This window comes from Heliangelus exortis, chromosome 23 (assembly GCF_036169615.1).
Source record: "Heliangelus exortis chromosome 23, bHelExo1.hap1, whole genome shotgun sequence".
In the NCBI taxonomy this organism is placed as follows: domain Eukaryota; kingdom Metazoa; phylum Chordata; class Aves; order Apodiformes; family Trochilidae; genus Heliangelus; species Heliangelus exortis.
In genome coordinates this window covers 2,607,202-2,615,018 of record NC_092444.1, presented here as the reverse complement: position 1 = coordinate 2,615,018, position 7,817 = coordinate 2,607,202, and the positions used below count along the sequence as shown (strand labels likewise).

The 7,817-nt window shown below is 59.8% G+C and overlaps 2 protein-coding genes across 3 annotated transcripts; one reads left to right on the top strand and one right to left on the bottom strand.

The window, feature by feature from the left end:
• Positions 1–453: 453 nt before the first annotated feature.
• On the bottom strand, positions 454–5,557 carry LOC139806798 (chloride channel protein ClC-Kb-like). The gene is made up of 19 exons (XM_071766921.1): positions 5,279–5,557; positions 5,047–5,175; positions 4,811–4,939; positions 4,582–4,721; positions 4,397–4,474; positions 4,192–4,270; positions 3,987–4,112; positions 3,767–3,851; positions 3,586–3,687; positions 3,003–3,087; positions 2,745–2,909; positions 2,554–2,623; positions 1,840–1,950; positions 1,527–1,740; positions 1,295–1,428; positions 1,120–1,211; positions 957–1,040; positions 737–823; positions 454–638 (listed from the first exon to the last, which is right to left on the bottom strand). Exons 1-19 carry the CDS (start codon positions 5,505–5,507, stop codon positions 600–602), a joined length of 2,178 nt encoding a protein of 725 aa, XP_071623022.1. The 5' UTR covers positions 5,508–5,557; the 3' UTR covers positions 454–599.
• Positions 5,558–5,867: 310 nt separating this feature from the next.
• HSPB7 (heat shock protein family B (small) member 7) lies at positions 5,868–7,353 on the top strand. Of its 2 annotated transcripts, none has more exons than XM_071766919.1 (3): positions 5,868–6,105; positions 6,385–6,521; positions 6,870–7,353. In XM_071766919.1, exons 1-3 carry the CDS (start codon positions 5,979–5,981, stop codon positions 7,053–7,055), a joined length of 450 nt encoding a protein of 149 aa, XP_071623020.1. In that variant the 5' UTR covers positions 5,868–5,978; the 3' UTR covers positions 7,056–7,353. The 2 variants fall into 2 exon arrangements, with proteins under 2 accessions (XP_071623020.1, XP_071623021.1); XM_071766920.1 differs by having other exon boundaries at positions 5,869–6,105; positions 6,388–6,521.
• The last annotated feature ends 464 nt before the right edge of the window (positions 7,354–7,817 follow it).

The following is a 7,817-nucleotide window of genomic DNA, read 5'->3' as shown; positions in this document are numbered from 1 at the left end:
GCCCTGTTTTTGGGGTGTCTCCCTGGCGCTGACCCCTCTTCACCTCTCCTCTGGCTGGGCCTGGGCATGCCCACCTCACCCAACCTGCCCAGCCGTGTTTAATTACCCCGCCGGGTTAATTACGTCTTTGTTAGCACCCACCACACCCTCAACTCGCCCCCAGAAACCCTGCGCCCCAGTTTAGGGGGGGGGGGGGGGGGGCGTCGCTCAGCCCTCCCCATTTCCCCCAGGATCTTGGGGTCATCATGACCCCCACCCTTATTAATTGCAATAATTAAGGATAATTGTAGGAGGAGTCTTTGAGGGGGGGGGGGGGGGGGTTTGGAGTAGGGCATGTCCTGGACTGATTTAGGCAGGGGGGTTGAGCATTGTTGTGAGGTACTGGGGGGGGGGCACCCCTTCAAACTGAAGCCCATGGGGCTGGAGGAGGAGGAGGAGGAAGAGGAGGGAGCGTTGAGGGATTGATGGATTTATTGCCAGAGACCCCAGGCCCCCACCCCAGCCCCGATGCCTGGGACACCCCCATCACCTGGGGGGTGCTCAGGAACCCCTTCTTCTTGCCACGGGTGACACCCCTGGGGAGGGGTCCCCAGAAGTCCTCATTTGGGGTTGGTGAGCTCCTCGATGGCTCGCCGCAGCTGTAGAGGGGACAGAGAGGGTGGGTTGGGGTCCTGTCCCCTTCTTGTGTCCACCCTTTGTCACCCCCTTGTCCCACCCCGGTGTCCCCCCCTCTCACCTCCACCCGGGTGACAGCTCCCACCAGCTCCCCGAAGCGGGTGACAAAGATGCGCTGCAGCTTCAGCAGCTCGAAGAGGTGGTGGGCCTTGGGGAGGGGACAATGGGGACACGTGGGGACACAGCCACGCCCCTGCCACCTCCCCTTGCTGTGACACAGACCTGGGGGAGGGGGGGATGGGGGCTCCCAGCCCCATCAGGACACGGGTTGCCCCCCAAACCTGGTGCAGGGAGGTCCATGGTGAGAGCTGGAGCATGATGGGCTCGATGGCACAGTCGTCCCCAAGTGTCCCCACGGTGGCCAGCTTGAGAAAAGGTGATGTTAATTTTTGGGTGGAAAAGCAGCTTTTTTGGGGGGAAGGGTGGTGTTCACTCCCCATTTACCTTCTCCTCCATCGGTGCCTGGGGGTGCTTGTGGCTTTGGAGGAAGGTGACCAGTTGGGCTCTGCTGATGGTGCCCACCAGCATGGGGGACTCTGGAGGATGGGGACAAGCCTGGTGACACTCCCCTCCCCCTCCCCCTGTCTGGTGTCCCTCCCCCACATACCCCACATCCCACCTTTGCTCTCCACCACGGGGTACTCAGCATCAGCAGAGGCATCCAAGGCCATCAGCACTTCCTCAAAACCATCACCTTTGGCCAGGGCCACCACCCGGCGCTCCATGAACTCCTCCACCACCACTTGGTAGGAGCTGGTGAGTCACAAAACCCCCCCAAATCTCCATTATTTTACAGCAAATAATCCCAAAATATTGGGGTAGGGGGGTGGAAGGGGGGTGGAGAAGCTTACCCCACGTGGCGGCTGCGGATGGGGGGTAGGTAGGGCAACTTCTTGACGATGATGGTGCCATCGTAGAAGGAGGGTTGGTGCTTCTGGGTGATGGCATTGGCCACCAGGACAGCCAGGACAACAGGGAGGACGTGGCCCAGGTGACCAGTGGCCTCACACACCAGTAAAGCTGTGGAGATGGCGTGGGTCACCGAGCCCGAAAAGGCGGCTGCGCCTGGGGGGGAGAACCAGGGAAAGGGGGTGGGAGGGGAGTCAGTGGATGGGTGGTGGTGGTGCCCCCCACCCATGGGTGCCCCCCCCTTCACCAACTCACCAGCCAGGGCGTAGCCACCAGGGAGGATGGGGCGCAGGGCCCCCTCTGCATGGAGGCCCTGGGGGAAGAGCAGAGCCACTGCCTCCCCCAGCAGGCGCCCAATAGCAGCTCCTGAAATGGAGGGGGGGGGAAGGTGAGGAGACCCCAGGAGCAACCCCAGAAATAATGTCACAGCTGGAGGTCACCAACTCCCTGTAGCCCCTCCCCGGGATTGGATGAGACTCATGGACCCTCTCATGAAGTTCCCACCCACCCAGGGCTGGATGTCTCATCAGGGCTGATTGCCCCCCCCTGTGCCCCCCCGCCCCAGGGTCTGGATGGCGCCCAGGTTGTCCCCTCCCATACCCCCCAGGTCTGGTTGTCCCCTCCCATACCCCCCCAGGTCTGGTTGTCCCCTCCCATACCCCCCCAGGTCTGGTTGTCCCCTCCCATACCCCCCAGGTTTGGTTGCCCCTGCGTATCTCTCCCAGCTCTAGATGGGATGGGATGTCCCCCCCCCAGATCTGGTTGTCCCCCCTCTCCCTGCCTAAATCACCCCCCAAACCAGCTCCAGGACATGTCCTATACCAACAGCCCCCCCCCTCAAAGACTCCTCCTACAATTATCCTTAATTATTGCAATTAATAAAGGTGGGGGTCATGATGACCGTAAGATGCTGGGGGAAATGGGGGGCTGAGCCCCCCCCCCTCAGGTCTGTGCCCCCCCCCAACTTACCATAGATGAAGATGGGCATGAAGTAACCAGCAGGCAGGGGCAGGGTGGTGGCCAGGATCAGCATCCAGAACTTGGTAGGGGGGCAGAGACCAGGTAAGGGGGGAGGTCACCTCTATGGGGACACCATCTTGGGATGGAGGGGACACCCAGGGACTTGGGGGGGGGAGAAGGAGGAGGGGATGCATGGCTACCTTCATCACGAGGAAGAAGGCCAAGGTGCCAAAGATGGTGGCAGAGGGGTGCCACCACTCCTGCCACAGCCCCCCGGCCCCGGCAGCCACCTGGGAGGTGTTGGGGACCAACAGGCCCCAAGTGCGGTTGTCGAAGAGGGAGGTGAGGTATTCCTTCATGGTGAGCTGGATGGACAGACAGACACCCTGAGCCCCTGCTGGGACATGCTGGGGTGTCCCTGGGGGGTCCCCCACATATGTGTGTGTCCCCCGACTCACCCGGGAGGCCATCAGCTGCCCCAGCCCTGGTGGGAAGGTGATGGAGGCCAGGAGCAGCACGGCCAGCACTGTGTAGATGGGCTTGCTGGGGAGGGGAGAAGGGGCTGGGGACAGATGGGGGGACAGGGGGCACGGGGTGGACCCATGGGTGACAGGGGTGAGGACATGTCTGGGGTGGGTGGGTAGGGTGTGGGGGGGATTTGGGGATGGCCAAGGTGTGTGAGGGGGGGACTGATGGACACCTAAGGTGTGTAGGGGGGACACATGGACACCCAGGGTGTGAGATGGGGTGGACACACAGACACCCAGAGTGTGTGGGGTGGGCAGATAGACACCCAAGGAGAACGGGGTGGATGTGCAGGGTGCCTGGGGTGGACAGACAGACACCCAGGGGTTGTGAGGGGGGGGTGCATGGACACTCAGTGAGCAGGGGTTGGGTGTGCAAGGTGGAGGAGGTGCACACATGGTCAACCAAGGGGCAAGGGGTGGACACGGGGATGCACAGGGTGCAGGGGGTGGGCAGAGGGACACGTGGGGACACGCAGGGTGCAGACAGACAGACAGACAGACACCCGGTACAGACTCAGTGGCCAGCAGCTTGGCTGTGAGCCGGTTCTCCCTGACAGCCGCCAACATCCAGCGCTGGCAGAAGAGGTAGGCACAGCCCACCAGCCCACAGATGGCTCTGTGGAGGAGAGGGCAGCGTGCAGGAGGGTGCAGGCAGGGGGGAGACAGGCAGAGGGGAGGGGAGGGACACCCCTTACCCCAGGATCATGAAGAAGAAGGTTTCCAAGAGGTCGAAGGGGAAATCAATCTCAAAGTCGCTCTTAAAAACAGCGGCGATGGTTTCTGGGGTGGGGGCAGGAGAGGAATGGATTGTGGGGCTTTGGGGGAGAGCACCCCAAAAGTGCTATAGGCTTCCCCCTGCTCTGTTTGGGGGGGTAAAGGGATAGGGGGGACATCCTCCTGCCCAGCCAGCCTTGCCTTGCTCACTGTTGAAGACAGCGAGGAGGCGGAACATGAAGGCGCCGCAGGTGGCGGCAAAGAATCCGCGCCAGTAATCCCGGACAGCAAAGTGAGAGGACATCACCTCGATGCTGAACAGCACCCCTGGAGAGAGGGGGTGGGAGGGGGATTAGAGGGGAGGGGTCTGGGGGAGTCCTTAAGGTGGGATGAGGGGGATACTCACCGCTGATGGGAGCCCCGAAAACTGTGGCCACCCCAACGGCTTGGGCTGCCACCAGCATCTCGTTCTGCTTGAACTTGTTCTGTGGGACAACAACCAGAACCCTGATTTTTTTAGGGGGTGTAAAATAAAATCCTCCCTAATTCTGGGGGGGGAGAGGAGGAAGAGACGTGTCTCCTCGTTTTTTTTTTGGGGGTGGCACCCCCACCTCATATTCCTTTGTGACTGAGGTCCGCATCTTCCCCAGGTAGGCAGCAGCCATGGCAGAGAGGTGGACAAAGGGACCCTGGGTGCCAAGGAGAGGAGACGCAGTGCTGAGTGTCCCACCATCAACCAGACACCAACTGGAAGCACCAGATGCCAGGAACTGGGATGGGGGAAGAGATCCCTCACCACTTTGCCAAGGAAAACGGTGCTGCCACATGCCAGGGTGCAGGTCAACCCCACCACTTTGGCTCCAAAATTCTGGATGGCCAGGTAGTCCTCCAGCACCACGCCAGTCAGGATGGTCTTCAGCTCTGGGACGCCGGAGCCTGGAGGAACAAGGTAGAGTTGGTGACCAAATTTTAGGGGTCCCTCTGGTAGGGAGGGAGTTGGGGAGATTGGGGTGCAGCCATCTCACCTCCTGAGTGAGGGGTGATGCTTTGGGAGAAGCCGGTGGAGAAGGCTGCCAGTGCCATGGGGTACATGGTCCAGGAGAGGTATTTGAGCACCAAGATGTCCCCAACCTCTTGGTAAAGCCACCGGTGGGCTGGAGAAGAGCCAGGAAGGGAAATACAAATCCTTCCCCCCAAAAAATACACCCCGTCCCCCTGTCTTTGGTGAACCCCCAAACGTTGGATGAGGGCCCTCGTTTACCCTCATAGAGCCTGGAGACAACAAGGTCCATCACAAAGCTGACGTTGGCCATGAGGACCCCCAGGAAGAAGAGGAAATACCAATCCTCCCCAACACGGAAAAGCTGCCTCTTCACCCATTCCAAGCATCCTGCAGGGGTGAGGGGTGGGGGGGCAGATAATGGGGTGATCACCCCCCCAAAAACATCCCCTTTCCCCCACCAAGCCCCCCTTGTTTTGGGTGAAGGTCTCACCTCGGAGCCTCCTCCGGGCTGCAGGGCAGGGTCTCCAGCTCTGCTCTGACACCAGCACCCTCTCCTCCTCCTGCAGCCCCCCAGGACCAGGGTGCTCCATCCCAGGGATTTTTGACGGGACAGGACACCCCTCTTTTTTTTTTTTTTTTTTTTTTTTTTTTCCAGGACCCCCTCGCTGCTCCTCCTGCCTCGGCCACTGCCGCAAGACTGAGTTTGCAAACGAGCTCATTAAAAACGACCTTGACGAAGCCAACAGACCCGCTCGGGCCGGAGCCAGCCGGGTTTTTACTTCCCCCCCCCTCTCCACGCCCTCCTCCACCTCCCAGTCCTCAAAGGTGGAGAGTTTTAATAAGTATTTTAATTAATTATCATGATTATTCCTTAATAATCGGCAGGGACGTCGGCATCTCATTCCTCAGCGCTGAAGTTCGGGGGGGGAGGGTGGGCTCGGGAAAGGGGGGGCGGAGAAGGGAAAAATTTCCACGGCGCAAGACCTAAATTTAGCCCCTTTTACGAGAGGTCTTGGCAGGCGGCCGGGGAGCCTTAACGAGGCTTTAAAAAGCTCGTCAAGCAGCTTCCCCCCTCCAAAGAACCCATCCCGCTTTCCCTCGGCCGGGAAGGAGGAGGAGGATAAGGCAGGGGCTTTGCTCTTCCTCCCCAGCAGAAGGTTGGGGTCCGTGGTTGGGGTGGGAAGCAGTGGATGAACGTGAAATCCTCGACCTCTTTCCGATCGCAGAGCAGCTTTCACCGGTCGGCGTCACCCGCCGGCAGGATGGACCTTTTCGGGAGCTTCGTCCGGCCCCACGGAGAAACTTTGGGGTTCCCAGGTGAGTTTTGGGAGGGATGACCTCGTTTTTAGGGGTGGGAAAGGGAGAAAAGAGGAGGTTGGTGATTCCTCTTCGCCTGCGCATCGGCACCTCCATATCCTGGGCAGTCGGAACACTGGGAGTGGTGTGGAGGGAAACCCTCAGCAAAATGTGGGGCTGGGACCCCCTGAAGTATTTAAGGGGCACCCCAACCAAACCATGGCTGTGACCTCAAGAAGTGTTCAGGGGGGACCCTAACGCCCCTCACCAAATCGTGGCTGTGACCCCCTCCCTCTTCAGCAGCTCATCCCAGCAGCACTGGCACGGTGAAGACCTTGGGCAACACCTATCAGTTCACGGTGGACGTCAGCGACTTCTCCCCCGAGGACATCATTGTCACCACCTCCAACAACCAGATCGAGGTGCATGCCGAGAAGGTGGGTGCTCCTTCCCTCCCCTGCTCACCCCCAAATCCTCAACCCAGCTCCTAACAGTCCTGCCCATAACCCTGGTGGAGTTCAATTCACAATTCCCTCCTCTTTTCACCCCAAATTCTGCAGAATGGAAGCCCACAAGACCCAACAAACTCATGTCCTGTACTTGCCCTTCTTCCAGGGGGGGAAAACCCCCCACCTTTGTGTCCCCTCTCAGTGCCGCTCACATCCCACCCTTCCCTTTGGTGGCACACAAGGTGCCACCACCAACTTCACCCAAGAGCAGGGAATGAGCCCTCATCCTGCCTACACCCCAAAATCACCCTTTTTCACCTCATTTTTTCCCCCCAGCTGGCCGCAGACGGCACTGTCATGAACACCTTCACCCACAAATGCCAGCTGCCTGATGACGTGGACCCCACATCAGTGTCCTCCTCGCTGGGGGACGATGGCACGTTGACCATCCGGGCTCAGCGACAGCCCGCCAAGCACACCGAGCACGTCCAGCAAACCTTCCGGACTGAGATCAAGATCTGAGGGGTTGGGGGGGGTGTCCCTGTTCCCCTTCTCCCTCTTTAATTATTTGGGTAATTTGGGAATGAGGTGGGATGCGGGGTAGGGAAGAGGAATGCTCCCCCGCAGGCACGGTGAGACGCATCCCGTTGCCCACCGGAGAAATTCCGGACGGGAGTCCCGGCTCCGGTGGTTTTTAGCCAGTGAGGGGAAGATCCAGTGTGCCAAGAGCTTGACTGGGAGTGAGGAGAGAGGTTCCTTTCCCCAATCCCCTGCTGGAGTTTGTATATACAGCTTGGGATAAATTATTGAGAACGCCTGACTGCTGCCTCCTCCATTTTTTCATCTTTTCCCGATTATTTTCCCTCCAAAGGGCCGGTGGGTTCATCCCGGAGGGGTATCTGCAAAGCAATTCCTCCTTCCCAACCAGAAGAGGGATGAGGAGCCACCCTGGCTCCCTTTTGGTGCCCACAGCCCCGTTTATTTCCAGCCCAGGGTGACTCATTTCTTCCCCGTCACTCTATTCCAGAGCCATTCCCTCAGCTGTTCGGCCGGCGGCCCACCTGGAAGGTCACCAAAACCTCCTCCTCCCCTCGCCCACCCGCACCCAGCACCCTCGGGGAAGCCCCAAACAGCAGCACTGAGCCTGGATGATGGTCCCAGCCAGGCTGCCAAACCCAGGCTGGTTTTATTTTCCTGGGGGAGTGTGTCCCGAACGCTCCCTAAAATCCCCCTGTAGGGCCGGGCCCCATCTCCCTGATGTGTACAAACACCACCGAGCTGTTT

Excerpts from the sequence above, each read along its gene's own strand:
- LOC139806798 (XM_071766921.1), bottom strand. The coding sequence starts at position 5,507 with ATGAGCTCGTTTGCAAACTCAGTCTTGCGGCAGTGGCCGAGGCAGGAG. Across the intron at positions 4,475-4,581 it reads CCGTTTTCCTTGGCAAAGTG|GGTCCCTTTGTCCACCTCTC; the intron begins GTGAGGGATCTC and ends CTTGGCACCCAG. Across the intron at positions 2,624-2,744 it reads CCTTCTTCCTCGTGATGAAG|TTCTGGATGCTGATCCTGGC; the intron begins GTAGCCATGCAT and ends CCCCCTACCAAG.
- HSPB7 (XM_071766919.1), top strand. The coding sequence starts at position 5,979 with ATGAACGTGAAATCCTCGACCTCTTTCCGATCGCAGAGCAGCTTTCAC. Across the intron at positions 6,106-6,384 it reads AGAAACTTTGGGGTTCCCAG|CAGCTCATCCCAGCAGCACT; the intron begins GTGAGTTTTGGG and ends CTCCCTCTTCAG. Across the intron at positions 6,522-6,869 it reads TCGAGGTGCATGCCGAGAAG|CTGGCCGCAGACGGCACTGT; the intron begins GTGGGTGCTCCT and ends TTTTCCCCCCAG.